This window comes from Mauremys mutica, chromosome 5 (genome assembly GCF_020497125.1).
Source record: "Mauremys mutica isolate MM-2020 ecotype Southern chromosome 5, ASM2049712v1, whole genome shotgun sequence".
Classification (NCBI taxonomy): domain Eukaryota; kingdom Metazoa; phylum Chordata; order Testudines; family Geoemydidae; genus Mauremys; species Mauremys mutica.
This window is the reverse complement of record NC_059076.1, coordinates 61,537,680-61,563,599: the sequence shown is the minus strand read 5'-3', so window position 1 is coordinate 61,563,599 and position 25,920 is coordinate 61,537,680. Positions and strand designations below refer to the sequence as shown.

The 25,920-nt window shown below is 40.4% G+C and overlaps 1 protein-coding gene and 1 long non-coding RNA gene across 3 annotated transcripts in view; one reads left to right on the top strand and one right to left on the bottom strand.

Moving 5' to 3' along the window:
* The window catches only part of LRBA (LPS responsive beige-like anchor protein), a 574,974-nt gene that overhangs the window by 484,863 nt on the left and 64,191 nt on the right, over window positions 1-25,920 (top strand). Inside the window, exon 48 of the mRNA XM_045018763.1 lies at window positions 6,246-6,413. Within this exon, the coding sequence (XP_044874698.1) occupies window positions 6,246-6,413 (168 nt within the window). The remainder of the gene's footprint in view (window positions 1-6,245; window positions 6,414-25,920) is intronic.
* The window catches only part of LOC123371311, a 47,298-nt gene continuing 25,049 nt past the window's right edge, over window positions 3,672-25,920 (bottom strand). Inside the window, exons 2-4 of one of the 2 annotated variants that reach the window (XR_006579756.1) lie at window positions 14,536-14,656; window positions 13,076-13,286; window positions 3,672-3,808 (exon numbers count right to left, since the gene is read on the bottom strand). This is a non-coding gene — a long non-coding RNA (uncharacterized LOC123371311). The remainder of the gene's footprint in view (window positions 3,809-13,075; window positions 13,287-14,535; window positions 14,657-25,920) is intronic. The other variant, XR_006579757.1, reaches the window with a different exon arrangement.

Below are 25,920 nucleotides of genomic sequence, written 5' to 3'. Positions count from 1 at the left end.
TTGCACCTTTAAGATATATAAAATACAGTCCTCAATACTTTTTTCTATTCATTCTTTTTATAAAATAGGCAATAAAAAGGCACATAGTAAATCACAAATTTCAGAATTATATTTGAAGAGATTTTAAATTGAGTTTTATTTAATAACATTGCATTTTGCATTTGAAATATATTTTTGAATATTTTGAAATTTCCCTTGTAATATCATAGCCTCACTTGGTTAATGATTCTGACGCATTCCTGCCTTGGGAATGGACAAATGAAAGTTACTAATAGGTGTTTGTGTTTGACATCTGTATACTGTACTTTTTAGCATATCTCAAGTGTTTTAGTCTCTGCCTAATAGATCTCATTAAAAAAACAGCTATCAGCCCCAAGACAGTTTGTCAAAGCTAATATGAGTCCCACTGGACTGAACTGACAATTTGTGTGTAGCTTCACATGACAGTCTTTTCATGGTCTTATTTGATCCTTAACAATTGGACATTAATCACTGATTTATTTTATAATAACTCAATAGAGTTGAACATTACTGTATTGTGTTGGACATTGTAGCGGATTTTTTTTTTTTTTTACAAATTTTACTCAGAGCACACATTGGATGTAAATGATGTACCATATCCATACGGCTATGGGAGTACTAACAATTGATTGGCTAGTTTTAAGAGCAGCATGGGAAGAACGTTAGTATCCCATAGCGGCACACCGTATTTAACTCTGGCCTTAATGAGGACTGTCTGTCCTAGTGGTCTGAGTAATCCTAAATGTTTAGCATTCCATGGCCTCAATTTTATTTTTTAAGTGGATAAATATTGAGAGAATAATTTAAAAAAACCCTTTTAAAAGGAGAGAATTTGTTATTAATATTAATATAGTAGATTTATTTTAGGATTATGAATGTTGTACTTCACATTTTTTGGATTTTTAAAGTGGTTTTGATTTTAGATATAGTCAAATTGGATTTTTAGTATTATACTGTGGTGTTTTCCTTGAAAATTTAGTTTGTTTTTAATCATTTTGAAGTTCAATCATATCCCACTCTTCTAAGTCTAATTCATAATCACCTAAATACCATAACTGTTAATCTAGAATGAGAGAAACCCTTATTTATCTTTTTGAAATTGTATGTTATACTCGGCCTTTCCTGCAGTGTCCTGAGTACTGATGTTCAAGATGTTCACTTTTCTTTTATTCCTCATATTTGTGTCCTGACAAGTGGACAAAGATGTTAAAAATGCCCTAATATAGTGTAAATGATACAACAAATAATCTCCATTGTCTTTCCATTGTTAATTTCCTGTACTTATAATTCTAAATCTTTGCAACTTAAAAGAACATTTTTATCTTAACATTGCACAAGGGAAGCAAATTCAGGATGTCCACCAGCAGTTTCATGAATAAGTGGTGAGACTGTAATTTTTAAGAGATGGTTAGATTTATATGTTTGGTAACCTGAAGAGATTGCAGAACAATATTACAGTAGTTATGCATGCCCATGTGTTTTATGGGTGTAATATGACCATTATAGCATGTTTCACTTTGCCTTCCCTTTAGGAATTTTTGCTCATGAAAAATAGTGAAACACAGTTTGCATAGTGAACATATAAAATCATATGCCCTTAAAACAAAAATTGTCTAAGATGAAATACATAAAAGAGAAACTAAATATGGTCTAATGTTAAAAGGTTTTGGCAGGATAGCAAGAAAATTAATTCACATCATTGTCATTTGCTGAGCCTTGTAGAATTTTATAGCCTCACATTGTAGCTCTATGGTCACTCATGAGACTCCTGACTATTTTTATCTTATTAAAGAATTTTGAAGTCATTAATTTTTAATTTGCTTGGTTGCTGTTTTTTATAGATTTAATTGTGGAGTGTGTGTGTGAACTAAAAGTACTTTTACATAAATAAGTCTTGTCAAAGCATATATATTGTCAGGTTTTTTCCATGTGGTCATTTTTTTTTTGTGTTTTTTGTTTTTTTGATAGGACATGACATACTATCTGGTAATCCATTTTAGAGGATATTTTCAGCATGTCAATAGCTGAGAATTCAAATTAAAAAAACAACAACTGGAAAATATGTACAGGTCTTTTCTTGATTGAAAGTTCTAATTAAGTGAATCGAGGAAAATTAACTGAAATTAGCTGTCAGAAAGTCGCATTTAAATGAGTGATGAGCTGGTCTGGCAGTAAACATTTAAATGATATAAATTGCCATTTAAGTGTATGGTTTAATGTTTGTCATGCATTAATGTGACATGAGACTACAGTGACAATCAAGCAGCTTGCTCTAATTTGAACATATTTAGGGCTTTTGTGTGGAGTACACCACACAAATTAAGACAATGGCTGTTTTTATGTGTCAATTTAAATGTTGTTTTCAGACATCGGTTAATGAAACACACCCATCATTTTGTGTACAAATGCCAAAGCGGTTTCTTAGGTTTTCAGATTAATTTTAACTTCTGCTGTTCAAAATTAGGAATTTCTTTTAAAAGAAAAATGCTCTTAGTTTCTGTAGGTCACATAGAATAATATTATACTTCTCTGTATTGTTTTATCTATACTTATTAAAAATAGAACTGAATCGAATTCTACACAAGATTGATAAAGCAAATCCTGCCAGTAATTTAAAGTAGTTGTATTAAATATTTAGAAATATAGTAGATTCATTCTAGATAATACCTTTGAACATGTATTGAACCTAATTCACTTGGTCAAGGATTCATTTTTGTTAATTTAATTGTGTGCTTTCTGTGTATTAGCCATGTATTTTCAGAACAGTGTTTTAATCTTCCAGCATGCTGCAGAAAATGGTTCTGTATGTGTATATACAAAGTGTATGTGTTCAGTGAGCAATGGTAAAATCTTTGTTTGCTGCACTGCAATGTTTTCTTTTATCATGATATTTCAATATTCCCTAAATTTAAAATAGGGAATATGATGATGAACTTAATTATCATGAGCAGTAAATGTCCACATTTTAATGGCACAATTGTTATAGAAACCAAAAAAGTCATTATTTTTAAGTATTGTACTATACTACTACTAAACTTAACTGAATTAGAAGCTGGAAGTCCTGGCAGCTGTGAAGAGGGGTGAAGGGTGAGGTTCATAGATTTCTTATACCCAAATCAGGTACTGCTAACCCTTCCAGGGAGACCCACCCACCCAGTTTATGGTTTTATACAGTCCTAGAGCAGAAACAGCAGCCATCTAGCTGGTACTTGCTATTGGTACCATATCTGATCTCCCTTAAAGAAATGCCTGCACCCAACCCTTATAGGCTAGCCTCCATCCCTCAAGAGAAAGTTTCTTTCTACAGGAGACAGAGCTATCTGCCTACATCCCACTTGCTGCAAGTTGGGAGCAGCTCCATATCCCTGTGTATCCACGTGATGCTACAGTGATAATTAAGCAGCTTGCTCTTTTGAACATATTTAGGTCCCTTGTGTGGTGTGCACCAGATAACCATGAGATGGTCTGGATGGTGGAGTCTTTTGGGCACAGAATTATGTGTCCACCAAGTGAAAGTCAGTGATGGAGTGAACAAATTTTGTCACCTAGAGGCCAAAATGAACTGCTCAATGTATACCAGTGCTATAGGACAGGCAGTGACAAAATTCTCTCTTTATCTATGTGAAATGCAGAAATTTATTGAAACTTTCCCTATAACTATGCAGAATACTTGGGGCAACAAACCAGCTTAGTCACCAAATCTTTCTTGCCAAATTGCCATTAGAATATTCTGGCATCAGCTTGGCGCTCTCTCTCAGCCACTGGCTAGCTTCTGAAACCACTCCATCTGAAACAGAGAGAGAATTTATATTACCCATCTCTATCAGGCACTGAGTCCTGAAACAGATGCTAAACTGTAAGTCTTGTGTAGTGTCATAAACTGGAGGGACCTAACTGACTTTTCCCATGCATTCATACTTTCCCTGATCTCACAGATGACATGTAATGGTGTTAGGGTGACCAAATGTCCCAATTTTATAGGGTCAGTCCTGATTTTTGGGTCTTTTCCTTATATAGGCTCCTATTACCCCCCACACCTCATCCCGATTTTTCACATTTGCTGTCTGGTCACCCTAAATGGTGTGGAAAACAGCTCTCCAAGTCTACCAACTTTATCATGTGTGAGGCAAAACTTTCCGGCCACTCCATCTAGATTGTCCCTTAGTAGGTTAATTAGGTAGGATTTTTTTTTAAATTAGCGAGTGAAATTTGGAGGACCTACAGCCCTGAACAAAAATCTTTCAAGTTCTAAGCATTGTTGTGAACCCTTTGCCCATTTGAGGAAAGAACTGAATGTTCCAAAGATTGCACATAAAAAAGTAGCTCATAGGCAAGGCCCAGTTTGAGTAATATTGGCCTTTGAATGAGAAGCCAAATATCTTGCTGCCAGTGTACCCACATGACTTCAACTAGCAGTAGATTTTTCCATTTTTGTACTGCCTCCATGTTAATGAGGTCTGGCTTGCCTGTGTGTCTGAAAGATGAGTAGTGCATGAAGAAATCTTATAAATTAATTGACTTCTAACTGAGAAATGCTAATGGTGGGGTGAATAATTTTATATTCACCAGGGACTTTATTGGGTATGAGACTGAGGGAGAGCAGGTGGAGGTTACCCATAGGCAGAAATGGGAAGGAGATGCTAATATAACCAGTCTTGCACTTCTGTTGGAGCTTTTTGTGATAAATTTGAGGCATGGAGACCATGGAGTACAGGTTCCCATCCGTAAATTTGCAACACACTGGTTCAGTCTGTTACAAATGAATCTTCTGATCAGCATAAGAAATTGTGAAACAGTCCCCAAATCCTTTCAGTAAGCAAAGAAGCGTGATGATAATCTGCTAGTACCATTATGTGAATGGACCTTCCTTAACTTCTTAGAAGTTGCTGCTTACCTACTCTGTGCACTCCTGGGTAAATCTGTAGGCACATGTCCCGAGGTGAAATCACCAGCAGACTTACCTCCCCTTACTTCAAAACTGGGACCTGCAAGCCAATTACATGCAAGTACCTTGGTATCTGAACAATCCCAGGTAATCTAGTGTCTAGATGCTGTCCCAATGGCAGCTTTCTTTAAACTGTATTTTAATTAGATATGTTGATTTCATTTGTGTATTTAATACCTAATATGCATTTCTCTTAGTCTTTTAACATTTTTCTTACTATTTGGGCAAAGTATTTTCTGCATGTCACAACTTGAGAAGAGGACATTCATTTGAACATTTTCTTTAATTTCTACTTTTTAGAGTTATCTGAATCGCTTTCTCTGTCCTTGGTTTTCAAAATTAACTTGATAACTGATGCCTTAGGGAACATATGGTTCTAGAGTAGTATGTTAAATATTAACTGGGTTATATGAAAGAATATTTTGTTATTAATTTGTTTTATTATTTGTCTTACTGTAGCTCCTGGAGGTCCCAGTCAAAATTGCTTACCTGTTGTGCCTGGTACCATACATACATATAGCAAAAGACAGGTCCTGGTTCAATAAGGGTATTTCTACACTGCAGTTAAACACCTGTGGCTGGCTTGTGTCAGCTGACTTGAGCTCACAGAGCTCTGGCTTAGGGGCTGTAAAACTGTGCTATAGACATTTGGGCTGAAGCTCCAGGCTCTGCAACCCTACAAAGTGTGATGGTCCCAGAGCTTGGGCTCCAACCCAAGTCCAAATGTCTACAGTGCAATTGTATACCCTGCAGCCTGAGCCAGCCACGGGTTTAATTGCAGCATAAATATACCCTAAAATTACAATCTTGGACAAGAATAAATATACAGACGAAAGTAATAGCAAACTAACATATATGCAACATGTGTGGTATACAGAACTACTTAGTTGCATTTCACCTGATCACCCCCAGTTACTTCAATATCCCCAAATCTCTAAGCCCTCTGTCCACATGTCACAACTGGTCTAAGATACCATACATTCACCCTCCCCATCCCACAGAAAGAGGGGCAGGCTCATTCCGGTTGTTTGTCTTATCCCTGCCCTCTTCATTGATAGGATGAGGAGCAATTCTCCCATCTGGACTTTGAGGAGTGGCGCAGGTGGTCCACATGGCTGGTCCTTTCTCCCTAGTATGCTTTTGTACATGTTAGAATATTAGTAGCATTGGTGCAGGGGAACTACTGAAGATGATTTCATGTCCTATTTATGAATATTCAAGTTGCTTAAGAAAGAATAATAGCAGAAGTCAGGATAACATATTTTGCATTTTATTGCAGGCCTTGGAGAGTGAGTTTGTTTCGTGCCAGCTTCACCAATGGATTGATCTAATTTTTGGCTACAAACAGCAAGGGCCAGAGGCTGTCCGATCCCTGAATGTATTCTACTACTTAACCTATGAAGGAGCAGTCAATCTGAGTTCAATAACTGATCCTGTATTGAGAGAGGTAAGCTTGCTTTCAAATATGGAAAGAGAAAACCTTTGTTAAACACTGTCATACTCAGAATGTAATGGATTCTGTTCTGCCTAAGTGCAGCAATAAATCTTCATCGCTCTAGCTTTGTGAGTTTGGTTGGCACAGGCCGGTTGGGAACACAGGCCGGTTGGGAACACAGGGTGACTCAAGTCTGATGACTCTGTCACTGAGGCATACAAAATTAGTGGACATTTCTGCAAATGTTGGCCTTAATTTCTCTGTGTCTAAGTTTCACACACATTGAGCGATGAGGTAAAAGTAAATGCTAACAACTGTTTAATTTGCTGAGTACTGTCCATCCCACTGTCCATTCATTGGCTGGGTACTGAGTAAGGCAAGAGTCTTATGAAAAAAGTAATATGAATAATCTTAATTCTGTCCCTAACTTTTTGGTGTTCAACTTTGCAACTTTAAAAACTTTCTTTTAACATATCTGAATGTACTATTGCATATATACAGAATACTGTACAGTTGTATTCACCATTATTTTTATTTGGCATTGCCAGGATGTCAAATTAAAATTAAAATGTAGTGCATTTGTTGATAGAAATAGGCGAAATACTAAATCCTTACAATAATTGGTAATACTACCATATATCAGTGTAGTAGAAGTCTTGTATCCAGGGACAACGGCTCCATTAGGAAAAAGCTATTTTCTAAACTATTCCTTAGAACTCCTGCCAAATATTACTTTGTGGGCTCTCAGGAAACAAAGAGTATGGCTTTTGTTAAAAAGTATAAAGTGGTTCATGATAGGTTTTGCTTCCTCTATTCAGAGCTGTAAACTAGAACCAAATTTAGTTATAATTATTTTAATTATAGAATAAATGTGACAGTTTATCATGTTTTAAAATAAAATATTTATCATTGAGAACAGATTATCAATATACAGTTAAAATAGTTTTATTTGAAATCATGGCTCGATATATGCCACAAAGAAGCAAATGAAGAAACATTTAAACTATGAAATTTTCACTTCACAAATGTGACGTTTGATGTTCACTGTATAATTGTACACTTAGATTAGGCTTCCAATTTTTGTCGCTTTCTATTTGTTGAAAAAGATACTAGAGTGGAGACTGATAGTCATTTCAATCAGTAAATATTCTTCCACATAGCCCTATTGCCTCCTCAAGCTGCACATACAGACAGTCTGAGCTCCAGCATGAATTTGTGTAAGAGGATCATGACACTGACTTATATGGGTGTGAAAGCTGATGCAAACATAAAAAGATTTTTCTGTGCTGTGTCTTTGAGCTAAAATCCAGACATCTTGGGGAAGGACATAGTATAAAATTAGGGTCTAGTAAAGTAGAGACTGGAGCGTTTGGCCTATAGGAAAAATGTATTAGCACCTGCATTTGAAACAGTTATTCTTCGAGTAGATGCAGTCATGTATTTCATGTAGATGTGTGTGCATCCAGCGTACCAGAGCCAGGGAACTTTGCCTAGTACCTATAGGGGTGGCACTCATGCCCTGTGGCCCTAGTCCCTCTCCCTGAGCCAGATAAGGGCATTGTCTCCCTGACCCCCTCAGTTCCTTCTCATTGCCAGTGGCTAGAGTCGGAGCTTTGTGTGGTGCCTTCACCTCACACTTTCGGTCTCAGTTTTCTGAGACTTTATCCTGTATATGGTAGTAGTAGTAACGTCTTAGGCTTAATTTAGTGTTAGAGTAGTTGGCTGCCCTATGTGGTGCCCTCACCTGGGTTCAAGCACTGTATGTTGCGGAGGGGCAAAGGTTCTTGTTGAGCCTCAGCAAGGGACACCTTAAAGAGTGGTGCTCCATCTGCAAGTCATCCACAAAGAGGACCCAGATGGAAAGAAACTTGTAGTTGAAGCAGCATCTTCTAGAACAGGCTGTGGGGCCTGCTTGGGCACGGAGGCCCTTATCTGATCGGTGGTCACTTTCAGATTCAGCAAGTGACACAGTTTTATGCTCGGGTTCTGGTGTTTCCCCTAAGAGGAAGACTGGTTATTCATCATCTTCTGGTGCGGTGAGGAAAAGGACCCAGAAAATGAGTCGGGACCATTTCAGGGCTCAAAGAAACTCCTCCTCACCTTCTAAGAGGAGTGTTGACCGGCATAATACTCGCTGCGGCACCTGGGATGGAGCATGTCTGTCCGTCCGCTCTCTCTACCACGCCAAACACAGTGTCAGCCTCTACCATCAATTCTGATTCTGAGCACAGTGCATGTGTTGAATCTGGTACTAACGACACTGGCACTGGCGCTGACAGTGTCCAAGCCAATGCCTCTTCCGGTGCCAGGTGGAAGAACATCTTATTTGGTACCGCTCGTGCTGATTCCCATTCCTCTTCAGCATCGAGGCCACAAATTGTTTGTCCCATCGGGGCAGGTTCCCCCACTGTCACCAAAGAACCTCCAGGACTTCTCAAGATCCAGGTCAGGATTGTCCTTTCCTTTCTCATCAGATAGACACTAGAAAGTGCCCTCAGATCACCATCGGTACCGAGAACAGCATCTGTCCTGCAGTCAGGACAAGGGCTCTGGGCCTAGTACCTTTTGGCCACCAATGACTTATCTGTATGCCCAGTGGCCTCCTTGGGATGCTTTTCGACCTGCTCTAGAATGAGATCACCAGTCCTGGTGGTGACTCCCGTTCCCAAACCATCTTCACTGCATGCAACCACTGAGCCCATTCCCTCTGGACCTCGAGGGTTGTTCCAACAGGATCCTGTGATGCAAGAACAGGACTAATCATTAGCACAAAAGAACCACCTCCTCATACTCTTCAAGCAACTCTACCATGTGGGAATCCTTTTTTTCCCTTGATGCCTTTTAAGGCATATCAGGACCTTCTGAAGCATATGACTGCTTTCTTAGGTATGCAGGCATAACTCCTACAGGAAAATACACATAGCTGCTGGATATTCTCCAATCATCAGCTCTAGGAAGTGTAGCCCTGTTGATAAGTGAGGCTCCGTTGGAGCCTACAAAGGCCGTCTGGAACACCTTAGCTTCATTGTACCCTATGGCAAAGTGTTCAGAGAAATGGTACTTCATTCCCATGCAAGGGTATGAGGGTTTCAACTCGTACCTGGTTCTAACTTGCTGGTGGTAACTGCAGCAAATGACAGGGCTGGACAGGGCAGGCGTAAATTCACATCCCAGAACAAAGAGTCCAAGAGGATGGACTTGGTAGGGAGAAAAATTTATACCTCCTCTTCCCTGCAAATTCACATCATGAATGAGCAGGTGTTGCTCTCTAAATATGACTGTCAATTGAACAGTCTTGTCTAAGTTCACAGAGAAGTTGCCAAAACCCTCGAGTTAAGAGTTTATGGCATTCATTACAGAAGTCTGTGTGTTGGCCAAGACTTCCTTGCAGGCAGCTCTGGATGAGGTGGATGCCTCAGGCAGATTTATGGCATAGACTGTGACCATCAGAAAGGCCTCGTAGCTGCAGGACTCAGGCATTGTGTCCAATGTGCAGCAGATCATTGAGGACGTACTGTTTGATGGTCAGGTTTTGCCATACAGTTCCTCTCCATTTCTCATCTCATCCCACCCCCCCACACATACACCATGTCCCTTTTCAGGGACCTCTCTCACAAGAATAGCTTCATTGCAGCATCAGTATTTCCTGGTCCCCAAGCCCAAGGGAGTTATATGACCTGCCCTCCACTTCTTCAATTTCAACAAATACATCAGGTATGTGAAATTCCATATGGTTACCCAACCAACTCCCCGCTTTGAATCACAATGAATAGTTTGCTGCCCTGGACCTGCAGGATGCTTATTTCCATATAGCAATCCTCCCGAGCCACAGGTGGTTCCTCACATTTGTCATAGCTGGCCAGCAGTACCCGTATATTGTACTGCCTTTCAGCCTGTCTTCTCCTTCTCAGCTTCTGCTCTGCAGTAACAGTGCACCTCAGAAAGAAGGGAATTTATATCTTTTTCCATATCTGGACTCTGGGTTACTGAGGGTCAAGTCCAGAGACACAGTCCTACCTCATGTTCACTTCACACTATGCCTACTTAATCATCTAGGTCTCATCATAAATAGCACAGAATCAACATCGGTTCCAACTCAAAGAAGCAATTAATTGGGGCCCAGATAGATTCTGTGAGTTTGACAGTGTTTCTGTTGACCAAGTGATTCCAGGTGATTCATCACTCATGTCTGGAGCAACAGTCTGAACCCTTAGCCACAGCCCAAGTATGGTTGAGGTTACTAGGCCATATGGTTGCATGGACACAGGTATTCCAAAATGCCAGGGTGCGCCTTTGAGTCTGGACTGAGACCCCACTGGGAGCAAAACAACCACCATTTCTTGTTGCCGCTCATGGAGAACAGGTTGATTGTTGGAATGGCCCAAACTCCAGAAATGGGCCATAAGACTCTGCACTTCAGACACCACTTGTGATTCACAGAGAAATTTCTGCTGAGGTTATCTGCCAGGTGATTCTGTATCCCAAGTAAGGGATTAGCCACAGGGGTAACATTTTCCCTGATGCGAAACTGCTAGAGCCTGATCACATCCTGACTTTGGAGTGTGCACACTCCTTGACCTATACTTTCCACCTGAGGTGGGAGTCAGCATTCCTGTATGCTTTTTCTCCAATTCCAATCATCCTGCAGGTCATTCTCAAACTGAAATTGGACTATGCCAACCTCATTCTGATTTCTCCAGTGTGGTCAAGACAGTGTTGGTTTTCCAACCTTCTTGTGTTATCAGTTCAGTCTCTCTTATCCCTTCCTTCATCCCAAACTCCTGACTCAGCATCACAATCAGGTTTTTGCACTCAGCTGCCTGTGGATGCTGCATGGATAGATGAGGAGGAGGAACAATGTTTGGTGGTGGTCCAGCAGGTCTTGCTTAATAGTAAGAACTCTACCACCAGGGCAGTCTATTCACCCAAATGAAAGTGGTGCTTGGCATGGTTATTAGCATGAGGAGTTCAACCAACTCTGGCTTGTATCCAGGACATCTTGGAGTACCTGTTACACCTTCAGTCTTCTGATCTTGTACTTAGTTTGTTGAGCGTCCACCTGCTGGTGATTTCAGCAATTCATCGACCCATCCAAAGGAAACCAGTGTTTTCAGACTACATGGCAGTGAGCTTCTTGAAAGGAGTCACTCATCTGCACCCACCAGTAAAAGAGCCATTTCCTTTAAGGGGCTTTAATAGCGTATTAGCCACTATTATGGGACTTCCATTCAAGCCTCTGGCAACTTCTTCTTTCTCCCTTCTGTGTTAGAAAACTGCCTTCGTTGTGGCGGTCATGTCTGTGTGGAGAATGTGCGAGTCACAGGCTTGGATGGTGGAGCCTCCTTACGCACAATTTTCCAAAGACAAAGTAACTCTGCATCTGCACCCTAACTGCTTGTTTGAAATGATTTCACAGTTATATGTCTACCAGTGTCCTTCCCTAACTTGCATTCAACCCCAGAGAAGCAGCATCTTCACACATTTGATGTCAGGCAATGATTAGCTTTTTGTCTGGATAGAAGTAAACTTTTCCATTCTTCACTTCATCTGTTTTTCATATGTGAACCAAATGAAGGGTCAAGCAGTCTCTTCACAGACAGTCTCCAGGTGAGCAACTTCCTGACAGCATATAAAGTGGTCTAGGCTATGCCTCCACAATGGGTATGAGCTCATTCCACGACATCGACGGCATTGCTATGTGACATGCCTATATTGGACTTTGCAGGGATGCCACTTGTTCTTCTGTGCATACTCTTGCAAACCACTATACCATTACGGCTGTGTCCAGTTCAGATGCAAACTCTGGTAAGGCATTTGTTCTTCCAGATGGCATGCAAACGTGTATTCCACGGCCCTCCCTCCATCTCATCTGCATTGGAGTCTGTACTTCTGATGTTCTGCGTGAAGGAACTGAGGAGGTCAGGGCACTGCTGAATTTATATGACCAAGGGAGGACCTGTGGCTCCAGGGCATGAGTGCCACCCCTATGGGTACTGCTAAGCAATGTTCTCTGGCTCCGGTGAGCTGAGCATGCACGCACCTGTATGGAATATACGTCTGCATCACATCTCAAAGAACAACAGTTTCAGGTAAGTAACCATTTTTTTACGTGAGGTAATGGACAGTATTATCTTCACTCTACATTGTCTAGGAAACACTCCCTGGGAAGACTGTTTATCATACCTGAAGTACTAGAAAGATTTAAATGTGAGGTGGAAAACAGCCACAAATGCTTGGAACGATTTGTATTGAATTTTTACTGAGTGTTTATTGTGGCTAGTTTTGTGTTATACTGAACCTGTGCGATATAGCTTCCAGTATAAATGGGTCTTTGGATTTTTTTATTAAAAAAAGAAAATACAGATTGTGCTAAGATTTTTGTTTTGTTTTGTATTTTTGGTACATGTAATATGCTATAAATCTAACTTTTTACCATGTATTTTTGTCTACCAAGATATTCCCCCACCCCACAAAGCTAACGTCCTGAATGGTTAATACATGTGGCAGAGAGAGCATAAAATAATCTCTCTGTAAAAGGACATTAAACAATGGAAATAATAACCGAAGTAGGAGTAATCAGCATAACAGCCTACAACACATTAAACTTTTATGTAGTTTTTAATTTTTCAAGAACAGCTGCATTATCAATATAACCGTGATCTATGTTCACTTACATTGTGGCCTGGAAAAATCATTTAGGAGTAAAGAAGTGAAAAATGTGGCATTATCTCAGCTTAAACAGTGACATCCACTTTACTTAATACATTTCTAAAGATGTTGCTCTTTGATTAACTCTGTTGAATTTGTACTATTCTTATCTGTTCTCATTCTCTTGAGCCTGCTTCTCTTGTTTTTGAGTTACTCCATACTGTCTGCAAGATAGAACTGAGTGGTAAAAAAAGAAAAGGAAGGAAAAGAGGAATTTGATCAGAACCAGATTGACGAAGAGACTTCTGAGACTTTTTATCTAGGGGACAGTGCAAAGCGAGTATTATCTAGCCGTATTTGTTCCAAACTTCATTGCTATTTGAGGTTTCTGCCACTGCAGCATTTTCCTTTAATATTTTTCAGCTGAGGACAAGATATTCCTTCTGATATATATTTATTTTGTGTAATATATAATCTCTGTATTACACTACATTATATATAAGTGTGTATTTTATAATAAAAAATAGGTCCAGGTTGATCATTTGTGGTATGTGTTATCAATAGACGTGCAAAGTGAAGTCTAGGGTCATTGCCGATGGTAAGTTATTTTGTCTACTCATGAATGAGTATTAAAGTAATGAGAAATCAGATAGTGTATCTATGTGCATAATCATTCTATATCATGTGTTAAATGAATTTATCATGTACCTTTGACAACCACACCTTCTGCCTCCCCAGTAATATATCTCCCCGAATACTTACACTAACATGTTGGGGGGAGGGATAGTGGTTTGAGCAGTGGCCTGCTAAACCCAGCATTATGAGTTCAATCCTTGAAGGGGCCATTTAGGGATCTGGGGCAAAACACAAAAACAAAAACAAAAAAATCTGTCAGGGACAGTACTTGGTCCTGCTACTGAAGGCAGTGAACTGGACTCAAGTCCCTTCCAGTTCTATGAGATAGGTATATCTCCATATATTATTTTTTTTATTTTATTATATGCCCAACCTCTGAGCTTCTTCAGTCAGCTATTGGTCTTTTTTCCTTTAATCATCCTGCCTGAGAAACTTTTTTTTCTTTTTTCTCCAAAGTTGCCACAGCCAGATGACCAAAACTGGCAGATATCCAATCTGGACCATTAGTGGATTTTGTAAATATAAAAAATGACATAAACATAATCCAATTTTTTATTACCCTGCAGATCTAGACTCAAGAGTTTTATACCATTACAGCAGGGAAATTCCCAGCTTCCTGATGGGCATAGTGCTCCCTTGTAGTTTTGAAGGGGTTCAAGATGTTGAACTTTAAATCATGACAAATGTAGGTAGGAAAGGTATTTTAGGTCATAGACTTAAAAGAACTAGAAGCTTATGCATACTCAGAAATGTACAACTTACTAAGAGTTAATGATCTCATGGAAATAGTAGATGTGTATTTAAACCATGGAAATATCTCTAGATATATTGTGTGTCAGAATATACATACCAACATCTATGCCTCATCAGTAACTAAAATGTAAGCCTTATGGTGTATCCTCACTTGTATGCAGTCTGTGTATTGGTGACCTGGCTCATCATGAGGCCACACACAATAATAGTGGGAGGAACTGAGGAGGAGAGGAGTTTAGATTAATACAAAATTTCCTTAGAACTCCTAAGCTGCTCCAACTGACCATTATTTTACAGCCAGTCAGGTTACATATATTATGAGAAGGAAGCATTGGTCTAGGAGGAAAACCTATCTGATTAAAACCATATTTTAACATTCTTGTTTATAATTAAAAATGTAGAACTTTTACATCTCTTCATACTGCTGTGAACAATTTTTCCTGCCATTCTTTCTGCCTATGGGAATAAGGGAAGTGAAGTATTTTGAAAGGCTCTGACTGCTGTAATAGAAATTCTTAAACTAAAATGCAAACCATGGGACACATGTTACTTTCTGGCAGATAGACCCAAGGGAATGAAAAACATGCATAATTTCAAGGCAAATCTCTGGTTGGGATTGGACAAGAGGGAGAATTTGAGCCAGTGCAGGGAGGAAAGGGGCCATAGCCAGGAACACCAAATGAATCTTCTGGCATATCATTGCACACCCTAACCTGTCCTTCTAGGGGACCATGTTCCACTCACCTAACTTTGTACCAACATTGCCATTGACTAATCCCTGTGCTTGCACATCTCTCTGAGAGAGGATACAGGTGCACAGGGCAATTACTACTCCGTCAACCAGCAGTAACCACCAGATAGACGTTCACTGGGAAATCTATAATCTGCTAGTGGGGGTATGTTGCATTTAGCGCCTGCTGTTGGCCCTGTCTTGAGAACCCTGTGTAGATCTGTAGAGCCTTAGATCCAGATATTTGTTGAGAAAGGGCTTCCTTAGTGCCAGGATGCAAGAAGCAGTTTGCCGCTGTGGTGCAGCTAGCCTCCTTCCACTGATTTGGTGAGTTTTCTGCACTGTTTCCTTGCTTCCTACCACAAGTGCTATTCTGTGCCCAAAATGTTTGTACAAGAATGAAAAATTATAAGTGATTGAGTCCTTGCAATCAGGCAACTGATCAGCGGAATTTTGATATTTGCTGATTTGTACCAAGAAGTATGAGATGATCATGAAATATTACCTCAGAGGGTATGTTTACACGGCAATTAAAAACCTGTGGTTGGCCCGTGCCAGCTGACCCAGGCTCATGGGCTCAGGCTAAGAATCTGTTTAATTGCAGTGCAAGCATTCAGACTTGGGCTCTAGGACCCTGCAAGATGAGAGGGTTCCAGAGCTGAGGCTGTGGCCTGGGTCCAAATGTCTGCATCACAATTAAACAGTCCCTTATCCCAATGCCAGGATAGGTGGCATGGGCTGCTCACAGATATCTAATTGCAGTGTAGACATACCCTAAGTCACCTTTAAGAGTATGAGTGAAATAGTGTTATCACATCTGATATTTCTGGGGGGAAATCAGCTAAAAACACCCCAAAAGTTGTGGAGTCGGACTATTAACATCCAAACAAACCCCATCTGTCCAACATAGGTAATATGTTATTTGAGACTGATGCAAGATCAAAGGGGCTTTTATTAAATATGATACAGCAGTTATTAGAGAGGGGAAATAACAAAGATTGCTTCCTTTCTCTTCCCAAGTTAGAGTACTAATACAAACATTAATGATAACTATACAAATATAACGTAGGACTCTGACTAATATGATAATGCTAGGTCACACTTTTACTTTCAACCCCCCAATGGCTTAACAAGAAGGGATAATGGTGTGATAGTGTATTATGGAGAAGGGGATGAGAGAGCTAACAGCTTGCAGACCCTGAACTAGAGAAATGTGGGCATCATGGTTTTTGATGCCTCTTCTGAAGCGTCAAGGGTTTGGGCCCATTTGGACAAGACTAGGCAGTGGCGCTGGAACATTTTTAATAGTGGGGGTGCTGAAAGCCAGCCCCCTTTCCCCTGTCCACTCCCTCCCTCCTGAGTTGAGCTCGGGAGTAAAGTCTCAGGCGCAGGGCTGGCAGCCAGGAACCCGGTGGTGCTGTAATACCCTTGCACCCCTAGTTCCTGCGCCTGTGGGCTAGGGAATTTTAGTCCTAATGTATTGGTACGGTTTCTTTTTGAGTTAATTCCATCTCCTCTAGCTTTTGAACACATATTGTTTTATTTAAGCTATTTTGGATCTTAGACTGTTTCAGGGATATTCCACTACAGTTCATCCCAGGGAGAGAGGTAAAATTATCCTTCTTCTCGGAGGAGATCTAACAGAGTGTGAATCTACATGTAAGCCACACTCGGGGCGGGGAGGGGGTGGTTACAAGTCCTATTCTATACATAACTAAAACTATATAAATCTTTATCATTATCAAAATGTCACATATAAATCATAGTAAATCCAAGCAAAGTGGACTGAAAAACTGAATCAAAATGATTAAAAACATAAAATCAATAACTCAAATTCTTTTCAGTAAAAAAAAGTTTTCCTCTTTAGACTGTGGTGGCTCTATTGATTGCATTTCCTCCCTTGATTGAGACAGCAACACTTTATACATGAAAAGTATCTGGATAATAAGAAGAGATCCATCGTTCTCCATTCCATTGATTATTGGTATTGATTTCCTTACAGACTCAGAAGTTTCAAAAATCATGAATTATAATCATCAGAGGGAATCAATGTGGACCGAGTATTTTACATGTTTTTTGAATGTGCCTATTGTAATTGTACATATAGAGAAAATATTCTGGGTTTTTTTCCATCTTAAAAAGAAAGAAACTTGTGCCACATCCATAATGAGCGGTGACACTGAAATTTAGTCCTAGCTTAGGGTTCAGTATCATCTGTGGGTAGGTTTTATGCATCGTAGATCTTCCTCTCATAAGTGTAATTTTTATTTTTAAATATTTACAGTTTGAGAGCCTTCTGTGCTTTCCAAAAGGAGCAGCAGCAGTGTTTAGTTTACATGACCCCAGTTTCATGACAGCAGTAGCAGATCTTGATATCTTATCCCAGGGAAAGCATTGTTGGCCTCCCTTTCAGTTACATTCATGGTGGGAGTTAATAGCATATTTCAGCTCTAACTCAGCTGGAGAACACAGACAGCAGTGAATCTTTCACAAAGTATAAACACAATTTGTATTTATAGCATAGTTAATGTTTGCTAAATAGTTGGGAAAATTATCTGCATGTCTGTTTTCAGCAGGTGGGGCACAATCTTTGTTGTGGCTGCAGTGGGTTTTAAAAAATGGAATAAAGTGATTACACAACATTGTAATGGAATAGTAAATTTAGAAGTGGTGAATACAATAAGTGAAGAATTCATGCAGACACAGTTCAAAGTATTGTAGAAACAATCTTTGAAGCATCACTGGCCAGAAGTGTGCTGCCCAGATGGTATATTTGACATAGTGCAGCACAGGAACTGTGCGTGAAAAGCCAAATAAATGTTAAGGATTAGTCTAGTTTTAATTGAAAACCAGCATTAAAAAAATACCATAAAATGGTGCCAGATTTAAAAAGAATATAATCAAAACCAAACACATTGTTTTCATGACCAGCCAGAGACTGACTTGTCAACAGTGCTGTGTGCTGGACTCTGATCTCTTCCTCTGAAGCCTTGTAGAGAGCAGTCCTGTTGCAGAGGTAATGATTTCATGGGGGGGAGGGAGATGAATGATTTGCTGTACAAGTCCCTCATGCTGGCCAGGCCACAAAGGAAAAGATTATTAGTCATGGTTGGTGGGTAAATGCTATTGTGATATCAAGTCAGGACTGAGAAGTACTAGGGGTGGGGAATCTTCCAGGTCAACTTTCAGTTGTGGCAATTGAAAAACATTTTCTTTGGAGCTTGGGAAATTTAGTTTTAAATGTAAAACTTTTATATTTAATTGAACTATAAACATTTTTACTCTGATAAAGGGAGCATTGCTAATGTAAGAACATAAGATATGCCCCATGATTTGGACATTTTTCCATCAACTCGAGTATCCTGGCTCAGTCCGTGGCCAATATGTGGTGCTTCTGAGTAAGCAGACCTAATTTACTTAGGCAAGAGTGTACACCTGTGTCTGGGAGTTGTGACTCAGACTGTAAGGCCAGAAGGGACCATCATGATCATCGTCTGACCTCCTGCATGTCACAGGCCACAGAACCTCACCCACCCAGTTCAGTAGTAGGTCCATAACCGCTGGATGAGGTACTGAAGTCCACAAATGTTGATTTAAAAACTTCAATTTACAGAGAATTCACCATTTACTGTAATTCAAACTAGCAAGTAGCCCATACCCACGCTGCAGAGGAAGGCGAAAAACCTCCAGGGTCTCTATCATCTGACCTGGGGAAAATTCCTTCCTGGCCCTGAACACTTGGCAAGACCTGCCAGCCAGACACCTGGGAAAGAATTCACTGTAGTAACTCAGAGCCCTCCCCATCTAGAGTCTCCTCTCTGGCCATTGGAGATGTTTGCTAACAGTAGCTGCAGATGGGCCATACACCACTGGAAAAAACATCATCATACCACCCCCTCCATAAACTTATCAAGCTCTGTCTTGAAACAAGTTAGTTTTTTTGCACCCGCTGCTTCCCTTGGGACACTGTTCCAGAACTTTATTCCTCCGATGGTTAGAAACCTCTATATAATTTCAAGCCTAAACTTGTTGATGGGCAGTTTATATCCATTTTTTTCTTGTGCTAACATTGGTCCTTAATATTGACTTGCTTTCTGCAGGCAACATTGTTATGTCATAAAGAATGAGTTGTAGTTGCCTTTGACTTAACTTCAATAATAACAACAACCCTTTGGACTCTGAATATTTGCATTATTCTTCATTCTGTAGTGCATTTACCTTGGTTCTGTTCTTCTATTATTGTCATAATCCAGCGGAAAAGAAGGGTGTCCTTTTAGAGCCAGCCTAAGAGATCTGGTGTATAAGGATTTAAAAAAAATTATCCCAACACCACTGCTTTACGCTTGGGAGTAGCAAAGCTTTCAAAAAATCTGGAGCTCACGTAAATTAGCTCTTCAACTCTGAGTGCTTGTTTTCTCAGCCCTGTGTAAAATTCAACAGGGGTAGAAATCTTCAGCCCAACCAATTTTCTCACCTCTTCCTGCTTGATCTGGCTTGTGGAGCTATCAGTACAGGAGAGGGCATCAGACCCCATAGGCTTCTTCATATTTTCATTCCTGTCTGGCTGGTGAGTTTTAGATATTCACAATATATTTTTTGCCAGTTTTAAATAAGGCAATAACCCAGAATGTTCCTGCCTGTCCAAAAATGATGAATATATTCTAATTTCCCCCACTTTTTTCAGCTGGCAGGAGTGATGAATATGGGAATATCATATCTGCATACCGCCTCTATCCCTAAAATCAAACACTCCAGGAGAGTTCTATGTAACATTAGACTGACTTCTTGTTATGTCAGCATAATGGGGTTATTTTCATTCAGTGTAAAATGTGACCTAATCAAAATTGGTGTAAACTTCAAAAATAATAATATAAACAATAAAATAATATTAAAACTTGAAGAAATAATCGTGACATTACATTACCTTTGTCTGGTATATTTTCCTTTTAAATTGTTCATTATGAATGAAAAAACCTGACTGCTGAAGACTCTGGTTGTATGCGCATACCCAGTATTCATTATTTTATTTACAAAAGCAATAATATTTTAGTGCGTCAGGGAAGAACCTGTTTCTTGAGTGAGGAAGTCACTCATACTGAAGATGTTCATCCTCAAGCAGTTTCCATACTGGAAATCATACTGGATGGAATCACAGTTAGATGTATTTTATCAGATGATAAAAACAGTTAATTCAGGGCAGGTGAAAACTCTGTCCAATATTATAAAAAAAAACAGTTATCCAAATGTTTGCAGTCAAGATGTTAAACTATCAAGTAATGCAGATGTGAAATTAAATAATTGTATTTCCCTATTTACCAAAATATTTGACTTTTCTTAGTTTGTCGTTTTTAGCTTTGACAGATTCTGAAAAGTCTGAAGCTGCACGTTAATGGCTAGTATTTGTACCTACAGTTGTGTAGGAACTGGAATTTCCAGTTTGTAGACAATTCTGCTATTTCAACATTTGTTTTTGTCCAAATCAGAATTAAAAATGGAACAGAAACCAAAAGAAGCTCAAATAAAGTAAAATAATCCATCGATGGGGCAGTGGTGATGAGATTTAGTGCACAGAAAATGTAAATATTTGTGGGAATGTTGCAAACTACATTGTGAGATTAATGATTATATTTTGACTTTTTATTTTATACCTTCTAAAATAAAATTTCAGAACAAAGTCATTTCAAAACAAAAAATCAAAATATTCTATTTTGATAAGGTCAAATGTTTTTGACCTTCTGTTTTTGACAGAATGTTTTGACCTTATTGAAATCCTTCATTTCAGTTTTTTCGAAAGAAAATCTAATGTTTCAATTTTAACAAATCATCATCTTCTGATGAAAACATTTTCTCTCAGAAAAATTTCAACCAACTCTAGTTGTAACTAGACTCTGACAGTTCTTGGAATGCCCAGGACTGAGAGTCACCCCTTCACTCCCAGCCATAGGGAGACTTGCTGGTGCTTAAGTGAGTGTCAGCTCCCTGATACCACTAGCCTGATAGCCACCCAAACAATCTCCTCTGGGCTATTCCAGCCTCTATATTGCCCTTGCAAGTTAACAGTAGGTGTATTGGAGTCCCTAAACCCCTTTGAAACATTCTGCAGTAGTATCCAGGCCTTTATCCTCTGAACACTCACAGTAATACTAGGTTTGCTGACTCCAAGGGAACAGTGCATGCACCAGTTTGAATGATTCAGTTCAGGATCATCTCCTTGTACAATACCACAGCACTGAGATATATTTACAGTGAAAACAACAAGACGTTTATTGTCAAAGGTTCAAGATTCAAGAAATAGTGAAAAAGGATAAAGAATCAACAGGGTTACCTATAAAACAAAATCCTAATACAAAAACTAGAGACTTAACTAAGAGGCTAATCTGTCTGAAGAACTTTATCACAACTCAAATATCCTTTGCAGCATTTCAAACAAGCCTGGTTGAGATTGTTTTCATGAATGTAAATACGCTGTTCATTTACTACTTAGGTGCAGGATAAAAGGGTGTCATCTTTGCCTTCAATGTTCTCCAAAGTTCATTGTTCCTAAGAGTCAGGATGGCACTCTCCCAACCCCCCAGATTATTCTCTGGTGTGCTGCTTTCCTAGTGACTTCATAACCCCCCACTGATTTTGTATGTAATTGATTCCCTATTGTGTTAACTTACAAAGCTTGATTTACATGTGGACTGATGGAGACCGATGATAAACATCTTTTGTATGGCAGAAACCTGTTTGTCAACGCTGCAATGATATGGGCTTTAGGGACATATTTTTAGTATACATACATAACTCCTTGTATAGTGTTCGTACATGCATTTCACAACAATAATTGTACATGCATTTCACAACAATTTCATGATAATATTTCATGACAACCAGTGAGATCCTGGCTTTTATTTAAGACCTCACATCATAATATTTGGTGAACCAGAATTTACATATCAGGATATTCTTGTGACTCCATTGCCAGTTGGCTTTGAGGGATTCTTAGGGTCACATAGACGTATTGTATTTAAGAAGCATTTTTTTTTTAATTTTCTTGAACTATGTAAAAGAATGGTTTTCATTAAACTGAGTGATTGATACTAGAAATTAGTAAGGTCTTGGGGTTTCTTACCTGCACTAACTATGTTATGGATGATGGTGTACATTTTTTAAGAAGAGCAAAAGGTGTGACTGTTTTATATATAGAGATATGGTGATCACTAATCTCCTGATGCAGTCTGCTCCACTCCCACAAATATTTACATTTTTGTGTGCACTAAATCTAGTCACTCTTGCCCCATCTATTGGTTTTTACTGAGTTTCTTTTGGTTTCTTGTGCCATTTTTTGTCAGTCTCTTTGAAGTACTACCAGACTCATTTTTCTAGTTCTACTTTTTTATCTGCTTATTTCCAGTAGCCAGAGATTTAGGTGTTTTGAATGAGCACATCAGTGTTCCAGACAGAGATACTGTTTGAAATTATCCATGAACCCAGTGCCTCTGAACATTATTGAGTGACATTTGTTTCTCTTGGTTGTGTCTGCTCTGACTAACTGGTTTCTTTCAGATTGGCAGCTGGGATTACACTGTAGTAGATGGACAGCTGCATGAACTGGAGATTGCAGTGAGGCTAGGCCTCAATTTAATATGCCTGGAATGTATAAACTCAGATTGGAGCAATTTACGTGACCCTGATGGGGAAATCTATTCATATTTTCGCAAACTGTGATTATTTCCTGTTTTACCTCTATGACTGCCATGTAATCAGATACAATAGTCTACTAATTATTTGTCTAGCTAAAAATATATAACTTTTTCATATATGGTTGCTTTTTCACAGCAGACTTTTTAATGTATTTTAAAATATGCTTAGAGTGTTTTTTACAAACTGCTGAGTACATCATAATACTTTTCTTTCCCCTTCAGTTACAACATACATGCTTATGTACAGCTCTTTGATACTAACAATACCAGGTATAACAAAAAGCACCCAACAATGCAAATCTTTTTGAAAAAATATTTAGGCCTTAATATTTAAGGGTTGAAAAATAATACACAACTAGTAAAGTTAGTAGTTTCCCAAGAGGCAAGTATAGAAACTTTTCTGAGCTAAGATAAATAATTGGAGTTTCTATAAAATCTTTATCTAAGGCAACACCAAGTATGTGGTGTGATTTGGTTGGGTTTTCGTTTAGTTTAGTTTTTGTTTTTAGAATGTAAGGAATTTATGCTACAATCATTGTGGTCTATTTGACATTAGTTAGTTCTCATTTCTGCCTTTTGATAGTGCTTTCATATGTACTTGCACAGTTTTGTTTTTTTTAAAGCATTTTATCCCCAATGCAGAATGTCAGCCATAGACTTTGGGCATTTGTAATATTTTAAATAAATGTATAGCTGGTTGATGAGAGTGTTATTACTAATGAACTCTTAGGCCTGGTCTACACTAAGAAGGGAGGTCGGACTAGGGTATGCAAATTCAGCTACGTGAATAGCGTAGCTGGATTCGAAGTACCCTAGTTCGACCTACTCACCCGTCCAGACACGGCGGGGTCGAACTCCGCGGCTCCCCCATCGACTCCGCCACCGCCGTTTGCAGTGGTGGAGTACCGGAGTCGACCGCAGCGCTTCCGGAGTTCAAACTATCACGTCTAGATCAGACGCGATAGTTCGAACTCCGAGAAGTCGAACTCACCGCGTCGACCCAGAAGATAAGTGTAAACCTACCCTTAGAGGTTATCAGGAGGGTTTGAACATGGTTTCCACATCCAAGCACAGACCTCTATTATTTGAATTAAAATGGTAACTCAATTACCTGGCATCAGTAGCAGGCTGTTTTCCTCTATGTTGACTAGATACTGGAGGGAGGACATAACACGTGCTTTATAAGAATGTCACAAAGCTATGGAGAATACAGTGTAACTCTTGATCTGTCATCATTTCTTTCCCCACCCCTTTCTTTTTTTATGCTTGTTAGAGTTCTACTCAAAAATATGTAAATTCTGCATTCTTTTTAAAACAGCAAAATTGGGTGAATAGTTAAGCTGTTCCAGGCAAAGGAATTGTGATTATTAAAATAAAAGGACTGAGTTACTAAAGTTCTTCTTCGAGTGATTGTTCACGTCCATTACACATTAGGTGTGCATGCGCCGCGTGCATGGACGTCGGAAACTTTTTCCCTTCGCAGCTCCCATCGGGCTGGTGGGGGCGCCCCGCTAGAGCGGCACCTCGCTCTGGTGCATATATATCCCTGCCAGCCTGACCCTCCCTCAGTTCCTCCTTACCGTGGAACAACTCCTATCTCTCAACTGAGAGTGTCCCTTAGCATCGTTAGCAGTTATCAGTGTTGTTTGTTAGTAGTTAACAGTTTCTTAGTAGATAGTTAAGCTTCCTTTGTTCTAGGTGTGGATAAATTCCGGATGGGCAGCGTGGATGGGCAGCGTGTCTCCATTGCCTTGGGGAATCGCATCAGACAGAGCGCTGCAAAATCTGTAAGGCCTTCAAGCCAAGAACTAAAAAAGAAAGAGACTTTCGACTGAAGTAGATGCTCATGAGTGCTGCGTTACAGGCCTCAACTTCGGACCATCCCACGGCTCTGGCGGCCTCGGTGTGGAGTGCCTTGACATCGATTTGTGACCTGGCCCTGGTGGGGCACCCCAAGCCTACGGCACCGAGACAACACGACTGGCCCCAGCACTGGTCGACTTCACAGGCCCGGTCGAAGGGCCTGCCCAAGGGCTCTCCCCACATAAGAGAGCAGTGCCCATGAAGGACTCGAGTGCGCGAAAGGGCAGTGCTACCCCAGTACCGGTGGCTCCGGCACCGAAAGGTCTGTCGAGCCCCAGGGTAAGCATCTCATTTGAAAAGGAAGGGCTGGAGGAGCTCCCAGAACAACGTTTCATGCCAGACACATTTGAGGCAGCAAAGGACCTCATTGAATTGTCCGCAGCGAGCCCCCTCCCAACCAAGTAGAAGCCTCTAGCACCGAGACTGCCATCCAGAGGCAACTGGTGCACCCTCGGCTCTGGTGCACCCACCGAGGTCACCATCCCAGCACCGTTCCTGGCGTCGTTCCTGGACGAGCTCCACCTCAGTAGACTCCCGGCTGCCCTTGACTCAGCGGGCCTCGAAGGCGTCTGGTCCTAGCCCACGCTCGGCACCAACCCCGCCACTCCAGAGTTCCCTGGCTCCGCCTCCAAGCGAACACTGGGACATTTCAAGGCCAGGCCCGACCGCTGGCCATCGTTCCCGGTCTCTGGGGTACCGGTACCAATCCGGGGTCCTGGTCAGCAAGATGCCACTCCCAATCCCGTTCCTGGTCAATACGAGATCATTCCTCAGTCCCTGACTGGCACCATTCCTTGGCACTGCCATGGCCCTTGAGGTCACCGTCCGTGGACTTCGGGGCGGACTTGGGCTGCTCTGGCTATGCCCACAGAGCACAAGCCAGCAGAGAACACCAAGTCTCATGGTACCCACAGTGGGGCCCGCCAGGGCAGTGGCCTTTCTGGACTCCATGGGCCTACCACCAGCAGCAAGGGTCCCCCTCCAGAACATCGAGGTCTGGCTTTTCAGGACAATGTTCCCGCTCCCCACATGGGTGCCCCTCCTTTCACAAGGAGGCCATGGTTTCCAGACCGCCAGATGCATCACAGGCCGGGACAGCACCGAGCCCGGTGCCGTCTCAAACACGCTCGGCTGGGCAAACCCCAGAGGAGCCCTTAGCCTGTGAAGAGGCGCAGGAAGGGCTAGAGGATGAGGCACAAAAGGC